A 27,972-nucleotide genomic window follows, 5' to 3' on the forward strand; every position below is an offset into this window, starting at 1 on the left:
ACCGCAGAGTGCAAAAAGAGTAAAGGTGAGGAAGAGATACTCCCGAGTGCGTTGAACGATGCGTGAGCCTTATTGAGTTCTCGTAGCCGTGAGGCTGAGACCATTGAGTCGCCGGATATTGGGAGTCGCTGACCAGAGAAATCAATAGTTGCCAGCGCTTTATAAGCGGGTGCGCGGGTGCGCAAGTAAGAGAACCGCGCGAAACCGGGCCGGCTTTTGCTTGGGAGTGACGAGGACTGCGCGAGGCTGTGGTGTGACTGTGACACAGAGGCTACCCGCCACTCAGGCAGCCCTTCTGCCTCCATTCTGTTTTGTATTCTCCGCGCCTTGTCTTCGAGTGTAAATTCTCGGTCGCTACAATTATCTTCAACATGAAGTCGCGGCGGGCTTTACACCTGTACATTGCCTCCCGCTTACTCTTGGTTTTCTTGGAAGAAGATAAATGGCAGTCCATCGTGAAATGATCGTCAAAGAAGTTGTCAAACTAATATATAGTCCTTCAAGGGAAGGTCTACATCATATCACGTATCTAATAAGTCCAATGATCCATAAAGTTCTAGCCCTCTTGATAGCGTGACAGTCAAGCAGCTTCGGAGTGTATGTCTTGGTCATTGCTGCCTTCCACGCAAGCGGCCATCACTGCCTCGCCGTTATCGTCAATCGTCATACAGACACCTTTTTATACACAGGTTATCTCCCATGTTATTCAGGAAGGTAGATATAGCGACGAACCTCGAGCACCAAGATCAATCCCCGGTAGATCCAGGTTTGTCTCAAAGAACAAATCGATATCACTTGGGTCTGCACCGTCGCAAGTTTGCAGTTTGAGAGAGAAGTCTGATACAATTATAAGTTGACTCCCACAGTAATTCGAGCTTAAATCATGTGGACTCACCAGTTGCAGTAATACCGGCACACAACGTATCGTCCCAGTATGGCCTCATTGTGTTTGAGCCTGGTAGTGTACCGGCTTCCAGAATCCACAGCTGGCTGTACTCATCGTCGTCATCATCTTCATCAAAGAAATGAACGCAATCGTCACTAAGTAATAGAAAAGGAATGTGAGTACAAGAAATGTAGAAGGAAAAAAAATTGACGTACAATTCCACATCAGTGCCAACGTCTACATCAAACGCAGCAGCACATAGATCAAGGTCTGCGTTCCGGATCCTGACATAATCGCTCTGTCGGCGGGTAGGAGCGGCAAGTCCTCCAAGCCCGACCAAGAGGAGGGTGGTAAGAACGATAAGTTGGTTTAAGCCTTGGAACATGGTCGTAAAAAATAGAAGAAGAATAGAAGGTTGAAGAAGTTAAGAGAAGAATAGAAAGTTGAAGAAGTTCAGATGTGAGAATGAGAAACGTAAATTGGTATGGCCCTCCAATTTTTTTCTACGCCTTTTATACATATTATAAAAGTGGCCCAGTAAGCTAGCAAGTTCCTGGAGTTGGTGTAAATAGGGGGCGGAGCACTGCTTTGGTGCCCTGAGAATATTTTTGTAAATCATATTTTTGGCTCTCTGACAGAAATAAATGCAAGCAGACAAATTGTAAAGTGGTTTGTACGAAATTGTTGGCATTGGCTCTACTCGTTGTGAAAATAAGTATAACCGGCATGGCCAAACATCCCCTCATTATTAGAGTTGAATTTCCCCGCTGTTCATGTTGAACTGGGGGAATACGACGGATCTTCCCTTGAATACACTTGCCTGATTCCAAACTGAAACTGCTGCACTTCTCGGGTCTCACGTTATCCAGACAACTACTATGTATTGAAGCTCCACTGTTGAAGACACTCACGAACTTTTTGCTCTTGGCTGTGTCGTTATAAATTTGAAAGGAACTGTAGTTTCATTTCGAAATGTTGTGTAGCGGTAGGTAGCGGTCCGACGAACTAATTATAAGTATAGAGGGGTCGAAAGATAAAAATGGGGGGTACCGCTTCTCTAAATATAACAGCGATATTCCTGATATTCCGCAACAAGGTTGCGTCCATGTACTAATTCTGTCAGCGCCTCTTGGACATGAGTACGGGATTTAAAAGCATAAGACTGATTCATGCTATATAAACCATTAACGTGCCAGACAGCGATCCGGATTTTGGCACCGTTCCTGTAAAGTGAAGCGCGTAAAAAGTCAGGAATTAGGATGGCACCTCTGAATCATTTACACGAGCGACAAGTTGGATGCACAACACTTATGTCACACCCATGAAAAATGACAAAGAACCAATTTACAAGATCTAAATTTCAATTTATACATGCACGTCGATAATATTGAGGTCTCGGACATACGAGCGAATCTGACTGTCAGTTTTCCTCGTAAAACCAGGTAAAACCTAGGCTGATATCCACAGGTTCAGAAGTTTATTTCGCCGATTTTCCACTATCGACTACGATCCAGAAGTGACGAACCCCTTTCGTATTTCGTCCTTAGATTTTCTAATAATCCGCGGATCAACAATCCCTCCGCGACGCGCGTCATCTTGCCGAATAAAAATTGCCCGCGGCCAGGTCCGGAATTTTGTAGGTTGTGTCCAATCCTTCAACATCTTGTCCTTGAAACACCATTCCAGTATTAGAGACAAGGGTCCAGAACCCTATCGTTCCTCCTGGATCAGATAGTAAGATGAGGATGATCTTATTGTGAACATAGTTACCCTGTTTTCTAGCCTAAGTAGAGATAAGAAGCAAAGTCCTCAGCCGCTCAGCGCAACAATAACGGTGGAAAAAAATATGAAACACAGGATTTCAATCCGGTTGATCAGATTGTGCTGCAAGGCATGATAAGAATCTTTTGCCATACACCTCATCAATAAACGGTGCTGCCAAAAAGATAAAGTCTTTAAATATGCATTAACACCTCCACGTCAACGCTCACAATAAAGAAAACATTACAGGCTATCAAAATCAGTTGTCATCACCGTAGTACTTGAATATTGTTGCGATCCTAGTCGAATAATACGCTATCGAGCCTGTTAAAGATCCATTTTTATGGTGCAGTACCGAGTCTCCAGCGAGAGGGCATCTCAATCACAGCAAAAACGTAGCAGGATAGTACCTTGCGCTGGCACCATACAGCGCGATCGGGTGCCACAAGGGAATTTGATACTCGGCCTCAATAACTCCCATCCATGGTACCATCGGAACGTGTAATCTTGCCGTCAATCTTGCCGCCTAGGATTATCATCGTGAGCTAATTGTGGTCCTCTATATGACCTCTCATCTGCTTTCTTCGAGCACATTCCCCGCTATGCCCGATACCGTGGAGCTCCTAGAGCCCCCCAACCCCTATGATTTAATGCATTTACCGTCTTCGCCCAGTGATATCTGGACACAAGCGGGCAGCCGACTGGCAATGTGGAAAAAGATCTATGAGATATGCAGAGAAAAAAGGCATTTACCAGCGGTAACAAAATGCGCTTATAGAATCAGCCTACGGCTCCAACGGCGGTTTTATCCCAGAAAATGTGTTCAAGGCGAAAATAGGAAACGTTTTGCATGGAAAAGATACTTTGTTGGTGTTCGCCGAACGCTGTTATATCCTTGAAAAGTCGTATTCTTCCCGGTTGAATCTCTGGGAAGCCGGAATCAATGGCTCGTAGATAGGGAAACAAGGCTTCGAGACGGGCATGACGGAGCGACGCACCAAATTCTATATGGCGAGCAGCGACTCTTCGCTCAAAGTAATTATTAGACATCCAACTACAAACGGAAGAGCACAAAAAGGTCAATCGGTTCAGTCGATTGCGCCCGATTTCGAGCAGTACTCAAAGCGGAAGTCGACTTATCAAGTGTCGCGGGACCTTTCGGGGTTCGTCGTAGTGTATGTCTGAGACGTGGATGCGGCCAAATAGATTTCGTTCACAGGTAATGTGCGACCCCCATCCTTTCAGAGCGGGAAGTCGGTGGGGCGTGAAACGGGATTGCAGCTCAAGGTGGACCTCATACGACCGTTTGGCATGAGACAAGACCGCCTCCACGCTCGTGTAATGCTATGCGAAAAGAAACCCACTTGGCACGGCATTTCGGAGGAAACCTGACTTCGTCGAGGAATAACGCACCAAGCTATGTACTGTCTTCACGTAAGAGGGTCTCAATGTTGGAATAATACGATGGGCAGGAGCGAGTCACCGCAGGGTGCAAAAAGAGTAGAGGTTTTGAGGATGAGATACTCCCGGAACGGAAGCTTTGATAGCTGTCAAACCTGTCTTCCATATTTAGAGGATCGATGAAAGGGAGAGGGGTGCGTTGAACAATGCGTGAGCCTCATGGTTCTCGTAACCGTGAGACTGGGGCCGAGTCGCCGGATAATGGGAGGGGCTAACCACATAAAATGGGTGGTCGCCAGTTGTAGCGGGCTCGCAGCGCTTTATAATCATAAAGCGCCGGTGAAGGGCGGGTTCGCAAGTAAGAGAACTGCGCGAGACGTGGCCGGCTTTCGAGTAGTGGCGTGTGAAAGTTCGAGTGTAAATTCTCGGTCGCTAAGCCTTGAAAGCTTGACCTCGCTAGCTGATTCCTGATTACTGATTTGTTTCCTTTGTTTCCTTTGTTTTTCTTTTTCTCTTTTCTCGTTTCGTGCTTCTTGTATTACTCATTTCTTATACCACTCGCTTTTCATCATTTCTCATACTTCTTACATTTATTTGTGACTCCCTAAACAGAAATAGGAAATAAAAATAATCTTCAAAAACAACAAAGGCAGTAATTGAACGAACGCCATATCAAGACCAGAAGAAGGGGAAACACGAATATGTGAAGAGCATAAGGGAAACGTATAACTTCATGTGATGAAATAGAAGGATCACGTTTGGAGTCAGTCTATCGCAAGTGGCAGGCGTCCGAGCAATTTCCACATACAGGTCTACCCATGTCCTGTGTGAAAATTTCCTTTTTGAGAGGGACATGGGACACCCAAATATGGAATAGCCCATTCCCAGGCTACGCAGGGATATCTTGGATATCTTGCCAGCATGCTTTGTAATGTCACATATGATTCTCAGTAAAAACGACTTTGCATGTGTTTGACATGCAATTGACATGTAAATCGCATTTTGGCAAGATTTTCGCTCAGAGGATGTCATTTACGTGCGAATTACATGCGATTAGCAATTTAGCATGCAAATGACGACCCTCACTTCCTCGAGATCGCCATGCATGCCTAGAAATGAAAAGATGTCGCATCCAAAAGGATTGTTTTTGCTCTACCTTCTTCATGGTATCCATAGAAGCCCGGGTCCAACCCCACCTATCATTCTTCTTTCGTCTACTCTAGCGATAGTGTACCACAGCTTGTGTTCGAGCGTCACATAATAAATCCTGATTCAAAAGAAAAAACGAAGAAAAGCAAAGTTACCGACTGTGCCCAAGTTATTTAGAGGTTATAGTCCCACTGGCGCCGTACACCGACACGTTCGATGGCCACAAAGTTGCTTGAGGCCGTGGGAAAGTGGTTCCTTGAGCCTTCTTCGAACGAGGAAACTCGAGGGCTTGAGGATACTTTTCTCACGCCTTCATTACTTTTTGATGGAATTGCAAGAGTATACGCAAACCATGCGAGGGACCGACATCTATGCAAGAATCTTGCGCAGGACATGCGCTTTTTGTTGATCGCATGTCAATTACATGTCAATTGCATGTCAAACACATGCAAACTCGTTTTTACTGAGTATGATTCGCGAGATCAATGATTCGTGAGATCAATGATTAGTTAGAAATCAATAAGGTTGGGTTCATGGACAATACGCACTAGTCACCTGATGTGACTTGACAGTGACCACAATTCAAATGCCTCATTGATCAGAATAGCCGAAGGGCGTTTCTGCCGCGAAATCCTCTCTGATCTCATCTTAAAATGTTAATACCATTGGATTCTCGGCCAATTTCAAAAATTCACTCGCGCCACGTTGTGGAATTGACTAAGTTTAAAAAGATGACGCGAAGGATTTTGTCTATTTTTTCCATTTGCCAGTGGTATTAAGCTTGCAACCCGCAAAATGGGCAAATGTAACGCTTTTGTCACGATTCGGTCAGGTGACTAGTGCGTGTTGTCCATGAACCCAACCTTAAGGAAGATACCAAAAAAGATACCATCTCTGATAGTCGCATAGTGGATTTTGTACCTCACCACTATGCCGAGGCCCAAAATACCAATCACGACCCCTCAGCCAATTTTATTATGGCCCGATACTACGCTCTACACAACCATTGATCCCAATTCCGACATTCATTACGTCGAATGTAATCTATGCCGCTGTAGTATCAAACTCACCATCACGGCAAACCCATATACGTTCCGGAAGCATAGAGAGAAGTGTCAAAAGGAACACCAGTATACAAAGACCAACTTTAGGCACCAGTTCGTATTTGTAACCTTAATAGAAATCTATCATTAACCTGATCATAATGATTTCAAGGTTTTTTGCGCAGATTAGCACCACACTACCATCTGGCACAAGCCAATCCAATCGTGAAATGGTCGTCAGTCAAGTTGTCAAAAACTAATATAATCCTCCAAGGGAAGGTTTACATCACATCACGTAACTAACAAGTCCAATGATTCATAGAGTTCTAATCAGTGTGTATGTCCTGGTCATTGCTGCCTTGAACGCAAGCGGCCATCACTGCGTTATCGTTATCGTCGATCGTCATGCAGACACCTTTTTATACACAGGTTATCTCCCATGTTATTCAGGAAGGTAGAAATAGCGACGAACCTCGAGCACCAAGATTAATCCCCGGTAGATCCAGGTTTGTCTCAAAGAACATATCGATGTCATTTGGGTCTGCATCGTCGCAATCCTGCAGTTTGAGAGAGAAGTCTGATACAATTATAAGTTGACTCCCACAGTAACTCGAGCTTAAATCATGTGGACTCACCAGTTGCAGTAATACCGGCACACAACGTATCGTCCAAGTATGGCCTCAATGTGTATGAGCCTGGTAGTGTACCAGCTTCCAGAATCCAACGCTGGCTGTCCACATCTTCTTCGTCTTCTTCGTCCTCAAAACGATGATGCCGCTGACTCTCGCAACCGTCACTAAGTAATAGAGAAGGAATGTGAGTACAAGAAATGTAGAAGGAAAAAGAAATGGACGGACAACGCCACCTCAGTGCCAACCTCTACGTCAAACGCAGCAGCACATAGATCAAGGTCTGCGTTCCGGATCCTGACATAATCGCCCTGTCGGCGGGTAGGAGCGGCAAGTCCTCCAAGCCCGACCAAGAGGAGGGTGGTAAGAACGATAAGTTGGTTTAAGCCTTGGAACATGGTCGTAAAAAATAGAAGAAGAATAGAAGGTTGAAGAAGTTAAGAGAAGAATAGAAAGTTGAAGAAGTTCAGATGTGAGAATGAGAAACGTAAATTGGTATGGCCCTCCAATTTTTTTCTACGCTTTTTATACATGGTTATTAAATTGGCCTAGTAAGCTTGAAGTCGGCACAAATAGGGGGTGGAGCACTGCTTTAGTGCCGTGAGAATATTTTGGTGAATCACATTGGACAGGAGCAATGCAAGCAGACAAAGTGGTTTGTACGAAATTGATGGCATCGGTAAGAAATTTCGATATCGGCTCTACCTGGCCCTACACTTTGTAAAGTAGGTTGGCTGTGGACTAAGACAAATACACTCATTATCAGGGTTGGGTCTCCCTATGTTTAAATTGTCAAACTGGTGGAATACATACGTAGATACATGGCGGCTCTTCCCTTGAATACACTTACCTGGTTCCGTTAAAACTGAAACTGATGCGTAATAGCATTTCTCGGATCTAATTTTATCCAGACAAATATCTATTGAAGTTGTACTGCTTAAGACACTTGAAAGCTTAATGCTCTTTCTTGGCTGTGTCATGAATTTGTATGGAATGTGTTCTCCTTTCATTTGAATGCTGTGTATCAACCTTGAACTAAGTAGACGGTCGAAAGACAAAAATGGGGGTGCCGCTCAATATAACAGCGATGTTCATCAACGAGGTTGCGTCCATAGGTTAGTCCTGTCAGCACCTCCTGGACATGAGCACGGAGTTCAGGAGTATAAGACTAATTCATTACATGTATATCAATCATTAACGTGCCAGACAGCGATCCGATTTTTCGCACTGCTCCTGTCTTAAAGTGAACTGCGTAAAAGGTCACCGGTCACGAATCAGACTGGCACCTCTGAATCACTTGCGCGAGCAACGGTTACTAAAAATGCACAATACTCATGTCACACCCATTGAAAACGACAAAGAACCAATTTCCGAGACTGGATTTTCAATTTCTAAATACACATCGATAAGTTTTCAGATTGGACACACGAGCGAATCCGAATGTCGGTTTTTCTCGTGAAACCTAGTTAGTCTGATATCTAAAGGTTCGGAAGTTATTTCGCCGATTGTCCACTATCGACTACCATTGACGGTAGTGACAAACCTTTCGTATCTCGTTCTCAAGTTCCCGATACTCGGCAGTATCAGTCAGTGCCTCTCGACAACCATAGCGGCTTGGATGCGACCCAATTTTCTAATCATCCAGGATCAACAATCTCTCCGCGTCATCTCGCCGAATAAAATTATCTGATTGTGCGAGATATGCTTGGGATATGCTTGGCTTTTAACGACCGTCACTACACTTCCTCCGTCCAGTTTGATCTCCGAGCGCTTCGGACTGTCCATAGCCATGGCCGGAATTTGTAGGTTGTGTCCAATCCTTCAATGACTTGTCCTTGAAACACCATTCCAGTATGAGTCAAGGGGCAAAAATCGTATTATTCCTCCTAAACCAAATAGCAAGATGGGGATGATCTTGCCAATTGTAGTATATGCGAGCATTTCAAATTCCCTGGTATTCTAGCCATGCAGATAAGAAGCAACGTCCTCAGCGCAACAACAACAGTGGAAGAATACGAAAGACGGTATTCTAATCTGGTTGCTAAAATTGTGCTGCAAGAGGTGACAATAATTATAATTCTTGCTATACACCTCCACGTCGTCATCGTGGCTCTTGCGTCGCTCCTATAAGACATCCCCATCCATATCGTGACTAGTGCATTGAAGAAATGGCCGAAGTTGCTCCTATCAAGTAAGCGGAGACAAAGCCGTGCATCCTTTTAATGAAAGGAGATAATTGTTTAATTTGAAAATGACAAGTAGTAGAAGTTTGACTGCTACAGACTATCACGCACCTACTTACATTCAATATGATATCAAACATAAACCACTCGTCTCCAGTCGGGGTCGCCAGTGGTCTGATTCGTGATGTATACAAATGCTGAAATTCTGCTATTCTGTGCTGACCAGATGCCCCACGAATAACCGTTCGCTCGAAGGAACATTTCTGCTCGAGCTAGTTTTGCGTGATACGTTTGACTTCAGTCTATTTAGCAGTCCTAACAAATCCTCGCATATCATTTAATTATACTTTTGTTATGCGGGACACGTTCCTTCTAAATATGATACTTATTGCGCGAAAGCATCTAGGTGTTAGCTATAATGGAAAATAAATCAGACAGTCATCCACGACAGCGGATTAATGATGAACTCACTATACTTAGGACCTCCTCCACCCTCCGGGACAGTCCAAGTGATGTCCTGCGAGGGTACTTTGACATCGCACAACTTGCAGTGAATGCAATTCTAGACATAACCCACGATGTTCAACGGAGAGAAAGCGAAGAGGTCTGAAACGTACACACCTGAGAATTAATCACCAGTTTTTTCCCTTGCCATCCTTCTCCATTACCTACTTCCGCACCTTCTTGATCAACGTACTCATAAACACCGGCGGGACATGCTCGCCCGAGTAACCCAGCGTATTCACCAACATTCTTTCTGACATGATCACACCTCACCCTTTTTTCCTCTTCTACTTTTCCTGAATCACCATCTTTCGAGCAGGTTTCAACGGCTTTCGAGCCAGCACCGATTGCCGGGTTAGCTTTTTCATTGTGAGCACGGATTTGATCGAGCTGGTTCATGTATTCGAGGGTCTTGACTACGCGGAGATGGATTGGTTGGTCTTCAGCATGGTTGGTACCTGTGAGCGCGACGCTGGTCATGAGATCGGTCGAAAGAGGAGGTTCAAAGGCTGGGTAGTCGATTGGTTGATGCCAAGATGCTGGATTTGTTTCTGCCGCATCGAGTGAAGATGTACTTTCCTGTCAAAAAGCCTGAGTTTAAAGACGACGGCAGAGAGTCAAGCTCATCACCGACCTCAGTGATATGAGTGGAAGAGTGGCGGAAATTCCAAGGGACGCTACCCTTTAGGAATAGAGAGTCCACACCAGAGTACATTATCCCACCCCAGATACCAAGTTTCGTGTTGAAAGACGGTCGCAAGTTACGTACTTCATGGAGATCCTCGTGAACCCAAGACTTTTTGTAAGCTGTTTCGTATGAAGACAAATCAGCGGCTGCTTCGGAGGCTTGTGAGCTTTCTGTTGGATGAACGGTGGTGAACGCGGATTCCGCCGCGAGCATTCCGGTTTTCATTGCATTATGTGTGCCCTTGATTTTCGCTACATTGACGAAACCAGCGGAGCAACCGATAAGAGCGCCTCCAGGGAAGTGTAATCGAGGAACGGATTGTAGACCTCCTTCGTTGAGAACGCGTGCGGCGTAGGAGAGTCGTTCTGATTTTCCAGAGAGAAGTTTGCGGAAGTGAGGATGATGTTTAAGTCGCTGGGCCAAAATGAAGTTTTGTTGTATCTAATCATAAAGGAGATACGCACCTGAAGCTCACGATACGGGTTCAAATAGGGGTTCTTGTAGTCCAGCCCAATAACTATACCAAGAGTGACCAAACCGTCATCCATGTGGTACTCGAAACCGCCACCATAAACGTCATATGCAAGGGGCCAACCCAAGAAATGGTTCACTAGACCGGGCTGATAATTCTCCGGATCAACGCGCCAAACTTCTTTGAGACCGATACCGTAGGTCTGAGGCTGAGCTTCCTTTCGCAGTTGGTACATGCTTATGGCCTGTTTCGATAGTGAACCATGAGCCCCTTCACCAAGGAGCGTGACCTTGGCTCGGAAAGCCATACCGGGCTCGAACGAGGATTTCATCGTGAAGTTGCGCGCGAGGCCGACCTCGTTTGTAATGACACCTTGGACGCTGCGAACTTTGTTTCCCCAGGGATCGTGTGCGTCGGCCGTAGGGCTCAAAAGCAATTGAGACCCCGCAAAACCTGGATAAATTTCGACTCCATACTCGTTTTCTGCGATATTGGCTAGCCAACGGGTGAATTGAGACAGGGATAAGATATAATTTCCGTCGTTGTTCATTTGTGGCGGATGAGGAAAAGGGAGAGAGAGGTTCTTAGTGAGGAAACGCATATGCGATGATGTTGCCGGTCTTGTGAGAGGATGGCCTTCCATAGTCTGCCATTTTGGCAAGAGCTCATCGAGTGCCCGAGGCTCAATGACGGCTCCAGATACAATATGTGCACCTACCAGGATTTGGCAAGCTTTTCGAGAGGGAACTTAAGAACACTCACCGACTTCGGAACCCTTTTCGAGGACGACCACGCGGATTTCTTTGCCAGTCTCCTTCTCCAACTGCTTGAGGCGGATTGCAGCGCTGAGCCCAGCCGGGCCTCCTCCGACGATGCAGACATCCACTTCGTCCTCGGCGCGTTCCGCAGTGACCGGATCAAACGCATCTGCCAGTCGTGGCACAGATGTTTGTATTCGACGGTTCCGCGACCATTTGGCAGGCCTCAGCAGGCCCCGACGTAACATGGCAATTCACAGCAAACGGACGAGCACCGGCATCAATCGAATCATAAAGCGCACGTGACTGACAATGTGCTAAATATAGGCTCACCTATGCGATGTTGTACCGCTCTCTCCTTTTGTCACCAGTCTGATAAACAACAGAACCGCCACACCCTGCACGTGGATCTCAATAGGATTTAAAGATGCTGTTGAGGCCAACACAACATCATCTCGTCTCCTTTGAGTTCTCTTACAGTCATGTCTACTATCTCTATGGCCCGTTCCCAACATATGCGTGGGCATACTCTACGCTCGCCGACTCTTTCAATCGGTCAAGATATCAGGCAGAGAAGTCGAGCTTGTTACACGAAACAGCGCATGGCTAAGCAGATAAGAACGACTTTCAAAAACGGAGGTATGCGGGTACTCCTTACGCCTGGTCAAGTATCTCCTACTTAGATGCCCTCTCAATTTCGAAGGTTACGTCCCGCAAGCCGAAGAGAGAATATTATACTACTCCAGAAGGCGAGCACCACTGGAATCTCCTAGTAGGAACGCCTTCTCCGGTTGACTGTAATTCTTATTCACTATTTCTGCCCATCAAGCAGACCTTTCATGGGCCAGGCTACGATACTATTCTCGTCTTCGATGTTGTGCACAGCCTATATCCGTGTCTTCGGTCGAATACACCATGTTACCACCCGAACCATTTGGTCCTTTCGATCAACGACCTCCGACCCTAAAAAAATCGCACAGACCGGAACCGACTCGAATCTACGCAAACCAAGACCTTGAGCCAACCGGCGTGCCTAATCCCGAGATCGACGTGTTATCACAACAGCTAGAAGATCATCATATGAGACCTACCAGCGCTTCCTGGAGCGATGTATCTTCATCCCGCCTTCGAGAAAATTGCTTCGGACAAGTTTTGCTCAAAGATTCATGGCGGCAAAAAATATCTGTGGATTTCCTCTCAATTTTGCTGGCAGATTGTCATATGGCGATGGAAGATGAATGAGCATCAGCCAATCTGACCCCTTGAATTATCACAAGATACCGCTCGCTACAAAGGGCTGTGGCACATAGAGACTGAACGAAACAAATTATCAAATTACGATTGACTCCGGGAGGAGACACGGTCGTAGTTGTGGCGTACCTGGCGTGGAGTACCTGAAACGCATCAATAGCATCCGGTACCACAGTACAATAATTTATCACCAAGTTCGGTTTGATGTATACAAGACTACCTTTGTCGTGTTTCGTCGTCTAGGCATTTCTGTTGTATACCTGGAGCACAAAGCAAAGGTCGTGACTACTGAAAATTGTTAATCTTTGATCACGATTGTCAATCTTTCTACATTTCCGGCCCGGGCTTTCCTTGACATATGATTATTACATTCCACGCTACATTACATCGGGCCTATCACACACCACAAGCAATCATTGGCAGCAGAGCAATGTTGGTGAAATCTCTCCTGCTTCCCAACCGCCTTCACTCGACCAAAGTTTCTCTACCTCCGATGGGCTGTTTGTTTAGTCCAAAAAGACAGCGCCTCGAAATCATTACATTCATCTTCCCGTGTTGTCAAAAATCAACGTAAGTCCACATGTAATCTCTCCGTCTCATCCAACTAGCACGACGAGGAAGATAGTGCTTAAATCACAATCTATACTTCTTCTAGGATATGTGAAATGAAGGGGTATATTCGGTTATCTTGGTCCTCTTCCAGGGTCAATGCGACTTGGATTAGGACGGGTGTTGAAAGGGAAGGTGAGCGTCGAGACCTCAACTTCCCTAACGTGGTGCGTTTGGATGCGACAACAACACCTATTTTGTGGCAACCCAGAACTCTGCATGATAAACCCAATGCATCATCGCATTTTGATCATGAGCATATTCGCATTCAATGGTCCTAGGTCTTCGACTATCATCTGCACTCCCTCCTTGGTCGATGACAAAACCAATATCCTTAACGGCAAGCATGACCTCTTCAAGACTAAGCTCAACTTTAGCCTGGGCTCCACCGGGCCAAAGGAGCGGACCAAGGTTAATCCAAGTGCCACCTGGACGTAAGAGAGAGTAGATTTTCTCGATTGTAGAAAAGACATTGATAGAGGTGTCGATGAAAAACAGAGTTACAACAAAATCATATCCAGAGTGACCCGCAGGGTTTTTTGATTGGTAAGGAATGGCTGTTTTGAGAAAGTCGTCTTCAATCAACTCTAGTTTTGATGAGAACCGCGGAACAACGTCTGGAAAGGGTATGGAACGGAAAAGCGAGTCGTTCGATCTTTGGTGCGAGAACCAGTGAGCGAAGGGTTGGATGTTGTGGACGTTGATATTTGGCGTCGAAGTTGGAGAGAAAAGGAATCGCATGGCGAGGGTCATGAAATATGAATATTCGACAGCTCGGGTGTTGTAACCTAATATATGTCGAGTCAGCTCAAGTGTCCAAATTAGATAAAAAAAGAAAATCACCGAGTTGCGAAATCTCCCATGCGAGTCGTCCTAGGCCGGATCCAGGGACGAGAACCCTCGCTTCTTCCCTTGCGGATAGTGGTATTTGCTCCAGAACACGAAGTATGGGCTGAAAAATCTTCTCACGTTCACCCGCACCTTCTTCACTCCAATCCCGCACGAAATGCTTCAGCGCCTCTCGAACACGGGCTAAATCTGCATGATTGACGTCAGTCGATGACGGATTTTCTTCTAAGCCGAACTCTTGGGCAGCTAAAGTCGCGATGGCTGTTGTAGTAATGGCATTTTGAGTGATGGTTTGGCCGAATTGTTTGAGTTTGGCTGGGTACCCGATACGAAAGCCAAGTTGTTTCTGACTCCGTCTGATGGAGCTGTAAGAATGTTCCATTGACGTCAAGTCTTGCTTTGCCAACAGAGCATAGTGAAAATAACTGGCATAAGCTCGTCCGAGGGAAAATGTGGAGGTGGACGCGTAGTGGCATCCAGTCAGCTGCTGACGAATGGTTGACCATGAAAAGGGAGGAAACATTTTGCGACCAACGAGGAAAAGGAGGAGAGGAAAGAGAACTGCCAAAAGGATATCAAACCATGTAGAGACAGGAATGCGACTAGATGGATACATCTGCTGATACGCACTCGAAGACGTTGGTGAACATGAGGCTTTCCCACGAACTTGTAGGGTGATTCAAAGGTTCGTGATTGATAGACTCACCATCTGATAACAATGGATTAAACTTGCGGCAAGGGTAGAAGAAATCTAGGCTTCGTATCTTAACTCTTTAATCCACAATTTCAACAACCTTACCTAGATGCCGTGGTGTAAAAGCCATGAGGTGCTCTAGTCGTCTAACAGTGCTTCATTAAATGCCCTGCGGTGGAGAGGTGAGCTGTGGTTTAATTTCAGTTATGCTTCTCCTCATGTACGTCTTGATCGCTTTGTGTCAACGATATGGTAGCAGTGCAGTCACCGAGTAAAACTTCCGGGTGTCCTCTAGGGGATGCCTCGGTCTTTGGTTAAATCAACGTTTGCCAGGAATACTTAAAACGCGGCTGTAAATGTTGAGGCGGACGTTGATACGAAACTACATGGCAATCATCTATTTGGTTAGCTCCCATTTCATCAAGTCAAATTGACAGTATTTGATAGAGCGGCTTCGGGTTCACTTTATGCGATGGTAAAAATAGCAAGATCAGAGAAATCAAGTCGAGGATAGGTTTGAGGGAATTGGTGGTGGATCAGACAACAAAACGTTAATCGGTTCGGTATCCCCTTTTGAATAGGTAGGTCCGTTCAAAGTCCAAAGAATTGAAGGATGATCACTGACGTTTGGCGTAGTTTCAGGATATCTAGCGCTTAGAATCAGCGCTCAAAGTCGATCACGACATTTATTCGGGTACTCGGACATGAAGTGAGTGTCTTGCGGACGACTGTGGCCGCTGAGAGGCAATAATATGTTCGGAACGGATTTGCATCCCAACAAGATCGGCCCTGAATGGAATGGAATGAAATGTGTACATGTGGACAAGAGTTTAGTACCCTTGATCGGGAAGCGAAGAATGGAAAGACGAAAGCAAGAGAAAAAGTGAGCGTCATGTGGGACTCGTGAGAAAACCATAACCCTTCTTCCCTGGCTGCTGCTCTGACTCTGTGCCTCGTCCATGTCGTTGCTCGAGGCATTTCCTGCACCGCCCTCTCACATTCCCTCAGCCCACAACCCACCCCCGTCAAGGCCGCCGTCCTTTCCTCTCCCGCCGCTGCCCGGGCCGTCCCCGGTGTTTGTCCGCCGTGATTCTGTCACCAGCTCGAGCAGCAGCAGCAGCAGTAGCTTTGCGCAACGAATTCACGCTGGGCTGGTCCGGCAGCAGCATCAGTCGCTCACCCGACTGGCCATCCCCCTCGACGACGACGACGACTATGACGTAACTACTCGACACCGCCAACACGATTCTATTTCCGAAATCGACATTCGCAACCTCCCCGCTGTCGACGACGACGACGCACACACGTCTATCCCGCCCTTTAATGCTTTCCGCCCCCTGCACAAGTCTCTTGCCGATCCTATTGACCCTCGAAACATTCCCTTCTGCAACAGCCCCACCCAGCCCATCCACTCTCCCCCGTCTCCCTCTCTCGCCCTTGCTACATGTGAGCACCATCTTGTTTCTCTCTACTCTCCATCTCACGTTCACTAGCACCCCTATCCCCCCAAGAGATCCATTTTGAAATTCGCGCTTCACGCTCCAAAAGCCCCACTCACAAAATTGCTTTACGTGCCCGAAGTAGGAGCAAGAGCACGCCCAGGTCACCGGCACCTCTCGACCATCTTCCCCCTTTACCACCGTTACCTTCACTACCGACCAAGAAAAAGTCTCTCCCCCCTTCGGCATTCAAGCTACCCGAATCGGAACGTTCTACCAGCCCCGATATTGATTCCATCATTTCCTCGACCCCTCGACCCCTCCGTCGACAACCTTCCGATTTGAGCGGACACACGGTCTCTCGCAAATGTTCTCTTACCTCTGCTGTAAGCGCCAGGAGCCGCAAGAGCTCGGTCACATCAGCAAATAATTCAATGACTCTCCTTGACGACATTGTCGTTCGGGAAACCGCGACATGGGAAACCGAGATTGTGGGCAGTGACGACGATAGCGACTCTAGTCTAGATTTACACACACCCTTGCCGTGAGTGTCTGTTGACTGTTTGATGATCTTGCCTCAATCTTTTCTAGGCATTTGATGGTCAAACATGGCCTCCTTTCTCCTCATTCAAAGCTCCTTCCCCAGTCTGAAGAGGGACCAAGTAGACCCGACAGCATCTTGTCTACTACGAGTACGTCGTTTCCTTCCCAACAAAGGTCGATGCTTACCAGACTCCAGCGACAAAATCGGGCATCATGAAAGACGAACGAAACACTCCGATGAGAAAGGAAAGGCATAGAGACGGTAAACTGTTGAAAGGTGGTCTCGGTTTGACGACTGGACTGGGTTGGAGTGACAGCGAGGACGAAGACGCGCCATCCCCATTTACGCGCAGATTGTCCCATCTCACGCTTTCGCGCCAATCATCCACTGCTTCCATCCAATCCTATTTCTCTCAACGTGCCAAACACCCGCTCTCAAGGTCATACTCGGGAGGTCTCGAGGAAGACGAAACGGACGAGTGGGGTCAATCTCGACCGAGGACAAAGTCGACTGCCCGAAGTGTTATGCCCCCGCCTACCTCTTGGCATGGTCGTACCGGTGCTAAAACGGCTTCGAGTGCCAGCTTTTCGTCTGTCAAGCTCAAGACGACACAATCACACAACAGCTCTGATGATACGATTCAAACACCCTCATCGGCGTCGTCGTCGTTGAGCATGATGTTACCTCTGACCCCTCAAGATGAAGTATTGTCGAATGCTCCCTCGATGACGAGAAGAGGCAAGATGCTATACGATAAAGACAAACATCTACCGCCGTTGCCTATCCTGAAGAAGCAGTCTGGCGTTCCGTTTCCCATGACTCCTTCCAGGTCTAGAACCAACTCTACTACCGCGAGCACCCCAACGACGCCCAAGCCTACTGCGATGGCGAAACCCACGAGCGTCAGGCCGTTGCACCTCCCGCAAAGGGTAGCCAGTGTCGGTGATAGACCTGCTGTCCCTGTTCCGCCACTTCATCAAGCTACTTCCTCGACGTTGCTTCGTCCTCGACAAGGAATCAGGTCCATTCCTTCTTCGAAATCTGTCCCCAAGTTGTCTGCGATGTCGAGTCCGGTAGCGACCCCGAAACCGAGAACGGGGACTGGTATGACGTATCGAAAGAGTTCGTCTTCGCGTGGTGGGAGTGGAATTCCTCAGGTTCCGGCTTTGAATGGACTGGGGATTCATACGAGATCAAAGACTCCGGTGGCGTCCAAGACGATGGTCGGTCAAGCATTCTAATTTCTAGTTGGCGCATACTATTCAAGCACACATTTACACGCTCATTTTCGTTTTTCGTCATTAATTCGTTCTATCATATTTCGACTTATCATATATATATACATAACATATACCTTTATGTGGATGGATTGGCTTTTTTTTTTTTTTTTTTTTTTTTCATTATTGTGTAAGGATGGATTCACGCTAGGAGTAGAAAAGATATCAAATGCTATTATGCTATGGAGAAGTACTAGAGAATTCGGTCGCTGCATTCCCCAACACTTAAGCTCGTCTCTGCATCTCTTTCCTTATTAATGTGGGGTTGACTTCGGGTTTGAGAGGGGATATGTTGTCGAGTGATGGAGGGAAAGTTTCGAGTAAAATAAGACAAACTAATAAGATTGATTAAAGCTGAGTTGGGGATACAGGAATGAGATGCCTAACCATGAATTATGAGGCAGTTTATATAGATTTTATTCTAGGTCCAAGCACAAGTGGCATGAGCCACCGAAAATATAACAAGAAAAATAATGAACCACCACATCAGGAAAACAGTTTTTTTCTTAATTGATTTTATTGAATCAGTCATTAGGAAACAATTGAGAACAGATACCTTTCTTAATCTTCTTAATGATACTTAGGCCTGTGTATCTCAAGGTTCCTGGAAATGAACTGTACTTAGTTGATGTCTTTCTCATAAATATAACAATGTTGACATAAAAATTACAAGTCCTAAAAAAAGGACTCGTTCTTTATCGTGCATCTGAGCATCCGTAGACCATATCTGGTAACTACACAACCTCAATATTTGAATAATACATATGTATTATTAAAATATTATGCAAACATTACCGTAAATAGAATTTACATAATACATGTGCATTATGTAAAACATATCTAAACTTTATGCAAACAAAATGTATAAAATCAACATTATTGAATATATTTTTTGCATATGTTTTACATAGTACACATGTACTATGGAAATCCAATATACGGTAATGTTTGCATAATGTTTACATAAGTACATATATCTTATTTAAATATAGAGGTTGTGCTAGCTGCGCTGTCTTGCATCAGGAAAAATAAAATATCTATATAGTCACCATATTGACCTACGTAGGGTTAAGTAGATTAAGGGATTCTACATAGCTCTAATGATACTACGGGGTCCTACATATTTTGCACGTAGCGCATTATAGTACTATGTAGGAATGATTCCCTGTACGTAGTACTATGTCAAAATCTAGCATTATAGACATGGTCCGGAAACTCCTGAGATATACATAGACCTTTTTCAGGGCAAGAGGCACAAAGTACAATTCTCGCCACTTAGAAGGTAGTGGATGAAGGGTATTGCATCAATTTTTATTTCAAAACACTATGCTAGTTACAACGTAAAAATCATTCACGGTTAATCGTTTCTGCAGGCTTGCTATCACCGGTTAATAATGGGTTTGACGAAGGAGCACAACCTCTATATTTCAATAATACACATGTATTATGCAAACATTATGCAAACATTACTGTAATTTTAATTTGCATAGTACATGTATATTATCTAAAACATATCTAAACCTTATGCAAACAAAACCTTTAAAATGAACATTATTGAATTTTTTTTTTACATATGTTTTACATAACATATGTGTACTATGTAAATTACATTTACGGTAATGTTTGCATAATGTTTGCATAATGCATGTGTATTATTGAAATATAGAGGTTGTGGAGGCGAAAGGAGGCCGAGAACATGTGCTTGGGCCTCAGCGTGAGTAGTCATCATGATCACTTATACATGAAATGTGGTTTGGTATTCTGACAAGAGATAAAATCATGTCATTAATGCGCCGAGTGACGATTATAGGTTGGTATGGATAGCGCATTCCCTATAAATGGAAGTCCGCACGGGCCAGGGGGCAAAGGAAATCCCTTTCTTGTTTTGAAAGCGTAAAGAAGAGGCGCGAGGAGAGCGAGAATGACTGCCAGATCCTTCAAGCCTTGGCCGTTCCTGTTCTAGTAGATACAACCAGGCCTAGCAATTGGAAGCGAGCATGTAGGATGGACGGAATCTGGAAAAAGTAACATACTTGGCATGATCGGGCCTGAGTTCAGTTTTCTGACATTACCGATGGTCAGAAGTTATGAATGGCTAGAGTTATACCCAGGTTCGTTACCGCGGCACCCATCAACTTCTCGAAATACGGTCGCTGAGTGGCACATATAACAGGTGTTCGAAGAGATGTTCATAGTGTGAACACAGCTAGCGGAACATATTATCAGAAAATGACAATCTGACAGGGGCAAAGATGGAGTACTCACGTCAAGAGGTACCACCTGTCAACATGTCAACCTGGCGCACCCGCACCCCCCATACTGTTGCCCCATAGCCGGCGGATTTCCCCAACCCGTGCCGAGCCCTAATTATTGACCGACTGTGTCGTCTTCAGAATTTATTCATTAAGGAACTGCCATATCTGTTCGTGCGCCTGGCCCGTCATGACGATCATCTTATTCTTCGATACCTGACAATGTTCCACAACATTCTTGTGCATTTCCACCAGCTGATCCTCTGTTTGAGCGTCACCGATGATTGACTCTAGTGCCGACTTGTTTCCTGGGATTTCGCTAACGGCTGAGGAGAGTTTCTGTAGCATCGCTATTTCCTTTCCCCACGTATCTATCGGCTGTCTTCCCCACCTTGGTCCATTCTTCAGCGCCCATTGAACTCGGCTCCTCTGGTTCTTCCAGTCGAAATTTCTTACGCTCAGGTGTCTCTGGTGCGGTTGGAGTGGTGGGTGAGGGATGTTTCATGATCAAGAAGGGAAGGAATAGGCGAATGTATTGTTTACATCTATCAGCCAGGACAGGTAACATGAGGGAAAAGATGAAGAAATCGCTGGAGCATAGTCGGGCATGTGCATGAGGATTGTTGGACTTGACGCGCGGGTTAGGTCATGTGACTAAGTCACGTCTGAAGTTGGTTGATTGATCGAGTAACTTAAGTGTTACTAGTTACTCGTCACTAGTCACCAATCATCCGGTGCTCTCTCTTTCTCTCTCTTCTGTTCACAACGTCATTATGAATGGGTTACTGGGTATCTCCAGAGCCCCTCCATGAGTACTGTAGCTCCGGGTTACTGGGTCTTTCTCCAGAGCCCTTCTGTTAGAACCTTGCCAGAATGTCACGCTGTCACATCTGTCACATATTCTATTACATAATAATTTCCCTCTGCTGCTACAGTTCGACGGAGGCTAAACTATCGGCATACTGCTAAAATGGCGCAAGCTACAGATCTACCAATTGAGCTTTACGATTTAATCTTATCTTTCTTACCTCCAAACCATGCGGAGCAAGTACAGTGGAGAAGAGTGGCGGTGGCAATAGGAAGGGAGAGCAGACCGGTAGGTTGGGACCTATTGGGTCACCAGTGTAGGGAATGCGGGAGGATGACGTTAGCAATCTGGGATGCAGAGGAAGGAAAGGCGTGGGTAATACAGAGGTGGTCAGCGTGGGGGGCTCGGTATTGGGAACTGTCCGGGTTCTTCGTACTATGTCCCTGTGACGCGTTGCTGGCCAATTACTTCGGAGCATATTGGTTTGTGTGAGTGGATTACCTGTTTAAGAGTTGTTTGTACTTGTGGACACTTTTATGGTTTGTTTGGTGTTGTTGACGTTTTTATGATCAATTTACTTTTGTTTACTTACTTCTTACTCCACTCTTCTTTTCTCATGTCAAATGTATAATTAGTTTATTTTCTCATACATACTTCTTTTCCCATGTCAGTATATAAATAGTTACCTAGGGTAGTTGGTCTGTGCGCCATAGTCTAGGTATATAAAAGTAGGTAGAAACTTGTAGAAGACTCTGTCGAGTTCTCTTAGGTTCACGCCTAATATAATTTCTGTCACTATACTCCTTAGTTCTTGAGTTTAGGTGTGACCTGTGACATCACAGTCACAGTCGCCCTAACAGTAGAACTCGACTACTCCGGGGATCGCACAGCACAGTGCCCTCCCCATCTTTTACTCTCTCATCATCCTCTACTCTCTGCGCGCCATCGTGGCCGCCACACACATAGCCGGTCCCTAGGCTTAAAGGGTGTCTGCACATAAACACAACGTGTGCCGTGGACGTCAGTAGTTTGACACAGACTACTGATAAGACGAGACCTACCATATTGTGTGGTGTTATTTTTTTTATCCCTGTATTACCCCATTGTAACTTCCTGTATAAACCTTGTGCTGCGCTTGCATTGTCAAGTGATACACGCAGAGGAGTGACATTGCCACATTAAGTGCATGTCTAGATTAGCGTGAAAATCCGTCTTCCTATATAGCTTTATCTAGGGCAGTAATCGTTCCCTTCGCCAGTGCGGCACTTCTTAAATAAAAACCTTTTTTCTTTTGTACACACGTTCAAGTGAAGCAGGTTATTGGCTTCATTGAATTGGTGGATACGCACCAGGTGACAGGAAAAGACCTCCCTCACCTTCTTCAAAATTTCTCACTGAACACCGCCTGGAACTTTTCGAGTACCTTCCTCTGAATCCGAGGAAGAAGAAGAACACGCTTCAGAATCCCAATCAGAGGAATCCGAACCGGTACAACAAGAACCATCTGTATCCCCCTTACCCCTATATCAACCACCTCCCCCCGAATACAACGAACCAGGCATGGCTACCGGCCAACAAATACTTGAGCAACTGAACGCTCAACAAAACCTTATCGCCCAACTGCAGCAGCAACTCGCCCAGCTACAGAACAACCAGCAACCAGGTCCACCCGGGGAAGACGCAGACCTTCCCGTCATCCAGATACCGCCACAAATCGATGTGGCAAGGCCAAAAATATTTTCAGGAGATGGAAAAGAGCTGAACAGTTTCATAACGGCCTGTAAAATTTATTTGAATTTAAAGATGACGGGCAGACCACAGATGGATCAGGTTAAATGGATACTATCATATGTACAGGGAGGAGCAGCGGAGTCATGGAAGGAGAACATCATGGAGATGATTGAAAACGGTGAAGACGAGGCCCCGGAAAGCACGGACGAGATTTTTGATAGTCTTCGAAACAATTTCGGAGATGCAGATGAGGAGAGTACGGCAGTGGGGAAGTTAAGGTTGATCGAACAAGGAAGCAAGAGCGCGGAGGAACATGTACAGGAATTTAAGAGGATAGCACGAGATAGCGGATACGAGGGACGAGCCCTCATCGAAGAATTTAAAAGAAGCTTATCAGGAAGAATTCGAAAGGCGTTGATGGAATCAGAGAACCCACCAACCACCAGTAGGAGTTGGTACGACAGGAGCATGAAGTTGGACAGACAGTGGAGGCAAGCAAGAGCGGAAGAAGAATATTATCGTCGGGGACAGGCTAAGCCCCAACCACGAACCCACACCTCCAATAACACTTTCGTGAGGCCTCAGCCTCAACGTCGAGATCCCAACGCGATGGATGTCGACGCTGCCGCAGGACCCAGTCGAGGTCCTATCAAGTGTTACAAGTGTGGAAAGTTGGGGCATATGGCCAAGAACTGCTGGAGCAAGGCTCCGGCTCGAGATGCGCGAACTTTAGATGTGGATGAGCAGCGGGAATATTGGCAGAGGATGTTCGAGGAAGAACAGAAGAATTTAAAAGAGTAAAGGAAGCAAAGTCTCCTCGTTTGACTTCCTACAACAAATTTGATGTACTATATAACGAAATCAATGTTTGTGATACGGTACAAGAGGAGAATTTCCTTGTAAGGACAATACAACCTTTAAGGGAAATTAAGCTGAACGTGGGAGTAGCACAACCTCTATATTTGAATAGTACACATGTATTATGCAAACATTATGCAAACATTACCGTAAATATAATTTGCATAATACATGTGTACTATGTAAATCATATGCAAATTTAAAATTCAATAAAGCCCATTTTAAGGCTTTTATTTGCATAAAGTTTAGATGTATTTTACATATTGCACATGTACTATGTAAATTATATTTACGGTAATGTTTGCATAATGTTTACATAAAACATGTGTATTATTCAAATATAGGGGTTGTGTAGAGAAGTTGGACACACATGATGGAGTGGGAGTACAGGCGTTATTGGATAGTGGAGCAACGGGGATGTTCATGGATAAGGTGTTCGCAGATGAAGAAGGGTTCAAGCTGGAACCTTTAGAAAGACCAATCCCGGTCAAGAATGTCGATGGAACGATCAATGCATCTGGGGCAGTAACACATCGAGTGGCTGCAAACGTATACTACAAGGGGCATAAAGAAAGAGTACACTTTGAAATATGTGGGCTCGGGAAAAACAAAGTCATATTAGGAATGCCTTGGCTACAGATGCATAACCCGGAAATCGACTGGGAGAAAGGAGAGGTAAAGATGACCAGGTGCCCAGATGGGTGTGGGTACAAAGACAAAGGAAAAACAAAAGAAAAGCAAGAGGAAATACGAAGGATAGAGGAACCAAGGAAATCAACAAGGGAGTTGATGAAGGAAGCGCATGAGGAAGAAAAAAGGGAAAAGCCTGACATGTCACACAAGCAATATGCAGGTTGGAAATTAGTTTCCTTCCCAAAGAAATCAAATTGGGGAACGGTGTTGCAGTATAGATGCGAGGAGTGTGGAACCTAAATGTCAGAACATTTGCTGAGCAAACACAAATGCCCAGCAATGGAGGAAATAGCCTTAGACGAGTTTGGCATGCCTTATGAAGGAAGTGATGACGAAGAGGAAGGGCCAACCATGGTCAAGATAGAAGCATATGAAGAGGAGCAGGAAGAAATCAGAGATGAGGAAGAGAGATATGAATGGGTGAACAAGGCAGTAGGGAGATTCACCACTCCCAAGAACATTATCGAAGGGATCGCATTAGGAGTCGAAGTAGTATTCGCTAGGGAATTGGCACATAACAGGCGTGCTAATGGTAGAGCTGAGGGGTTGGCACAACAACCCAAAGAGAAAGCTGAGGGGTGGGCGCAATCACCCGGTGACGTGGCTGACCGATTAAAGGGGGATAAGGCAGAACGTCTAGAAGAAGATAACAGCAAGACAGCCACCGCGGGACAAGCGGAGGCTGGACAGGTACGTCCTAAACAAATAAGCGCCCAAAGGAAAAATAGGAGTAGAGAGAAAGAAGGACAACTAGAGATGTGGGTAAGAGGAATGACAGAAGAAATGCCGGAAGAAGAAGAAATTCGAAGTATAGACTCAGTAGAGCAAGTGGTACCAAGACGGTTCCACAAGTTCCTTAAAGTATTCAAACAAAAGGAATCAGAGAGAATGCCTACTAGGAAACCATGGAATCATGCTATCGAATTAAAGGAAGATTTCAAACCCAAGAAAGGGAAAATATACCCCTTATCGCCAAACGAAAGAGAAGAAGTCCAAGCATTCATCAAGGACCAACTCCGAAAGGGATATATTAGGCCTTCGAAATCTCCCCAAACCTCACCGGTATTTTTTGTGCCAAAGAAGAATGGAAAGAAGCGGATGGTACAGGACTATCGATTTTTTAGACACTATGGGTAGTAAACGATTATTCTCTAAGATAGATTTACGTTGGGGTTATAATAACATTAGGATAAAAGAAGGAGACGAGTGGAAGGCAGCCTTTACTACTTTCATGGGTGCCTTTGAACCCACTGTTATGTTTTTTGGACTTACAAATTCGCCTGCTACTTTTCAGACTATGATGAACGAACTTTTTAGGGACTTAGTAAATACTGGAAAAGTAGCTGTATTTATTGACGATATCTTGATAGGAACAGACGATGAAGAAGAGCATGATAAGGTGGTGGAAGAAGTGTTGCAGAGGTTGATGGACAATGATCTGTTCGCAAAACCAGAAAAATGCGAATGGAAACGAAGTGAGATGGGGTTTTTGGGATGTATAATAGGGAGAAACGGAATCAAGATGGAGGAAAGGAAAGTGAAAGACGTAGTAGAGTGGCCGACTCCAAAATGCGTTAAAGATGTACAAAAATTCTTGGGACTGGCAAATTACTATCGACGGTTCATTGAAAAATTTGCCAGTATTGCAAAACCATTACACGCATTAACCAAAAAGGACAAGAAATGGAGTTGGGGAGAGGAAGAAGAGGAGGCCTTTGGTACGCTAAAAGCAAGATTCACATCACACCCAATCCTAGTAGCCCCAGAACTGGATAAAGAGCTAAAGGTGGAAGCTGACGCATCGGCTTATGCCACGGGCGGAGAGTTGGCAATGAAATGTGAAGACGGAAAGTAGAGGCCGGTAGCATACATCTCCAAATCAATGACGGAGACGGAACAAAACTACGACATTCACGATAGAGAGATGTTGGGGATTATGCGGTGTTTAGAAGAATGGAGACACTTCCTGGAAGGGGCGAAACATAAGTTCGAAATTTGGACAGATCATCGCAATCTAGAATACTTCGCAAAAGCCCAAAAATTAAATCGACGACAAGCCAGATGGGCCTTATACCTATCTAGATTTAATTTCGAATTAAAATTCCGTCCAGAAAAGACAATGGGGAAGGCAGACGCTTTGAGCAGAAGACCTGATTTCGAACAAGGAACAAAGGATGATAACAAAGATCAAACCTTGTTAAAACCAGAATACTTTGCAATTCGAGCAATGGAAGAAGGTCATATGTCAATCAATGCCGAGGAAGAAGAAATATTAGAGGAAATCAGAAAATCCGAAGCAAGAGAAGATGATGTGGTAAAAGCGGTAGAAGAAATGAAGTGAGCAAAGGTGAAGTCATTAAGGGGAGACGAGTGGAAGTTAGAGGAAGGATTAGTACTGAAGCAAGGAAAAGTCTACGTGCCGAAGGATGAGACGTTAAGAACCAAGATCATTCGACTACATCACGATACTCCCATTGCCGGACACGGAGGACAATAGAAGACGGTAGAAATGGTAACGCGCAATTACTGGTGGCCAGGCGTCACTAAGCAAGTCCAGAAGTACGTGGAAGGATGCAACCAATGTCAACGAAATAAGAATCGACCAACACCGCCGGCAGGAAAATTAATGCCGAACCCTATTCCCACCAAACCATGGGCCAACGTATCCGTTGACTTCATAGTAAAATTACCAGAATCACAGGGAATGGACTCAATTCTGGTGGTGTGCGATCGGTTCAGTAAGATGGCTCATTTCATCCCAACTACGGAAACAACATCAGCGTTAGGACTAGCTAAGCTGTTCAGGGATCACGTATGGAAGTTGCATGGATTACCAGAAACGGTGATCTCAGACAGGGGACCACAGTTTGCTGCAGACTTTACAAAGGAGTTGAATAAAATGTTGGGAATCGACACAAGGTTATCTACAGCGTTTCACCCACAAACCGATGGCCAAACCGAACGAACCAATCAAGAATTAGAACAATACCTCCGATCATTTGTCGATCATAGACAAACTGATTGGCCTGATTGGTTAGCAACAGCGGAGTTTTCCTATAACAACAAAGAACAATCATCAACAAAGGAAACTCCATTTATGGTTAACGTGGGGAGGCATCCGAGAACTGGTTTCGATCTTCGATGACAAGGCAACCATCCAGCAGCAGCAGAATTTGCGGACCGCATGAAACTTCAACACGAGGAAACTCAAGCGGCCCTAAAAAAGGCACAAGATGACATGCGGAGATATGCGGATAGAGGCAGGGGAGAAGCGGTAAAATACAAAGTAGGAGATAAAGTTCTATTGGCTACCTGGGACCTTCAAATCCAGGGACGACCTACCCGGAAACTTACAGAGAAATTCATCGGACCGTACACCATCAAGAAGATCATTTCCCCCAACGCAGTGGAACTAGATCTTCCCCGATCTATTTGGATCCACCCGGTGGTTAACGTCAGCCGAATAGTACTTTACTGAGAACAAGTGGAAGGA

The 27,972-nt window shown here is 45.3% G+C and overlaps 10 protein-coding genes across 10 annotated transcripts; 5 read left to right on the plus strand and 5 right to left on the minus strand.

Annotated features, from left to right (window-relative positions):
- Positions 1–580: 580 nt before the first annotated feature.
- Positions 581–1,271, minus strand: AGABI2DRAFT_121438 (hypothetical protein; the record flags this gene model as incomplete). The annotated part of the gene is made up of 4 exons (XM_006455459.1): positions 581–675; positions 733–837; positions 896–1,041; positions 1,102–1,271. The coding sequence occupies 4 exons, from the start codon at positions 1,269–1,271 to the stop codon at positions 581–583; spliced, it is 516 nt and encodes a 171-aa protein (XP_006455522.1).
- Positions 1,272–5,295: 4,024 nt separating this feature from the next.
- Positions 5,296–5,665, plus strand: AGABI2DRAFT_195013 (hypothetical protein; the record flags this gene model as incomplete). The annotated part of the gene is made up of 1 exon (XM_006455460.1): positions 5,296–5,665. A coding segment is annotated over exon 1 (252 nt), but the record flags the coding sequence as incomplete, so codon positions are not given.
- A 901-nt stretch (positions 5,666–6,566) lies between these two features.
- Positions 6,567–7,437, minus strand: AGABI2DRAFT_180541 (hypothetical protein; the record flags this gene model as incomplete). Its single annotated transcript, XM_006455461.1, has 4 exons — positions 7,098–7,437; positions 6,876–7,036; positions 6,713–6,817; positions 6,567–6,655 (listed from the first exon to the last, which is right to left on the minus strand). The coding sequence occupies exons 1-4, from the start codon at positions 7,265–7,267 to the stop codon at positions 6,567–6,569; spliced, it is 525 nt and encodes a 174-aa protein (XP_006455524.1). The 5' UTR covers positions 7,268–7,437.
- Positions 7,438–9,316: 1,879 nt separating this feature from the next.
- Positions 9,317–11,722, minus strand: AGABI2DRAFT_180542 (hypothetical protein; the record flags this gene model as incomplete). Its single annotated transcript, XM_006455462.1, has 6 exons — positions 9,317–9,465; positions 9,524–9,614; positions 9,674–10,135; positions 10,191–10,658; positions 10,709–11,430; positions 11,479–11,722. 6 exons carry the CDS (start codon positions 11,720–11,722, stop codon positions 9,455–9,457), a joined length of 1,998 nt encoding a protein of 665 aa, XP_006455525.1. The 3' UTR covers positions 9,317–9,454.
- Positions 11,723–13,381: 1,659 nt separating this feature from the next.
- On the minus strand, positions 13,382–14,581 carry AGABI2DRAFT_209970 (hypothetical protein). The gene is made up of 2 exons (XM_006455463.1): positions 14,178–14,581; positions 13,382–14,122 (listed from the first exon to the last, which is right to left on the minus strand). The coding sequence occupies exons 1-2, from the start codon at positions 14,563–14,565 to the stop codon at positions 13,527–13,529; spliced, it is 984 nt and encodes a 327-aa protein (XP_006455526.1). The 5' UTR covers positions 14,566–14,581; the 3' UTR covers positions 13,382–13,526.
- A 2,538-nt stretch (positions 14,582–17,119) lies between these two features.
- On the plus strand, positions 17,120–18,233 carry AGABI2DRAFT_195015 (hypothetical protein). Its single transcript, XM_006455464.1, has one exon. It carries the CDS (start codon positions 17,385–17,387, stop codon positions 18,099–18,101), a length of 717 nt encoding a protein of 238 aa, XP_006455527.1. The 5' UTR covers positions 17,120–17,384; the 3' UTR covers positions 18,102–18,233.
- A 2,300-nt stretch (positions 18,234–20,533) lies between these two features.
- AGABI2DRAFT_121443 (hypothetical protein) lies at positions 20,534–20,957 on the minus strand (the record flags this gene model as incomplete). The annotated part of the gene is made up of 2 exons (XM_006455465.1): positions 20,534–20,728; positions 20,781–20,957. 2 exons carry the CDS (start codon positions 20,955–20,957, stop codon positions 20,534–20,536), a joined length of 372 nt encoding a protein of 123 aa, XP_006455528.1.
- A 561-nt stretch (positions 20,958–21,518) lies between these two features.
- AGABI2DRAFT_195016 (hypothetical protein) lies at positions 21,519–21,779 on the plus strand. The gene has a single exon (XM_006455466.1). The coding sequence runs from the start codon at positions 21,531–21,533 to the stop codon at positions 21,687–21,689; it is 159 nt and encodes a 52-aa protein (XP_006455529.1). The 5' UTR covers positions 21,519–21,530; the 3' UTR covers positions 21,690–21,779.
- Positions 21,780–22,904: 1,125 nt separating this feature from the next.
- AGABI2DRAFT_59057 (hypothetical protein) lies at positions 22,905–23,423 on the plus strand (the record flags this gene model as incomplete). The annotated part of the gene is made up of 1 exon (XM_006455467.1): positions 22,905–23,423. A coding segment is annotated over one exon (519 nt), but the record flags the coding sequence as incomplete, so codon positions are not given.
- Positions 23,424–24,758: 1,335 nt separating this feature from the next.
- Positions 24,759–25,603, plus strand: AGABI2DRAFT_145651 (hypothetical protein; the record flags this gene model as incomplete). The annotated part of the gene is made up of 2 exons (XM_006455468.1): positions 24,759–25,169; positions 25,514–25,603. The coding sequence occupies 2 exons, from the start codon at positions 24,759–24,761 to the stop codon at positions 25,601–25,603; spliced, it is 501 nt and encodes a 166-aa protein (XP_006455531.1).
- Between the last annotated feature and the right edge of the window lie 2,369 nt (positions 25,604–27,972).

The sequence above is a fragment of the Agaricus bisporus genome (genome assembly GCF_000300575.1).
Source record: "Agaricus bisporus var. bisporus H97 unplaced genomic scaffold AGABI2scaffold_10, whole genome shotgun sequence".
NCBI classification, from domain to species: domain Eukaryota; kingdom Fungi; phylum Basidiomycota; class Agaricomycetes; order Agaricales; family Agaricaceae; genus Agaricus; species Agaricus bisporus.

Coding starts and splice junctions, on each gene's coding strand:
- AGABI2DRAFT_209970 (XM_006455463.1), bottom strand. CDS start 14,565: ATGGAACATTCTTACAGCTCCATCAGACGGAGTCAGAAACAACTTGGC. Junction 14,123..14,177: donor ATGGGAGATTTCGCAACTCG/GTGATTTTCTTT, acceptor GACATATATTAG/GTTACAACACCCGAGCTGTC.
- AGABI2DRAFT_195015 (XM_006455464.1), top strand. CDS start 17,385: ATGCCCCCGCCTACCTCTTGGCATGGTCGTACCGGTGCTAAAACGGCT.
- AGABI2DRAFT_195016 (XM_006455466.1), top strand. CDS start 21,531: ATGACGTTAGCAATCTGGGATGCAGAGGAAGGAAAGGCGTGGGTAATA.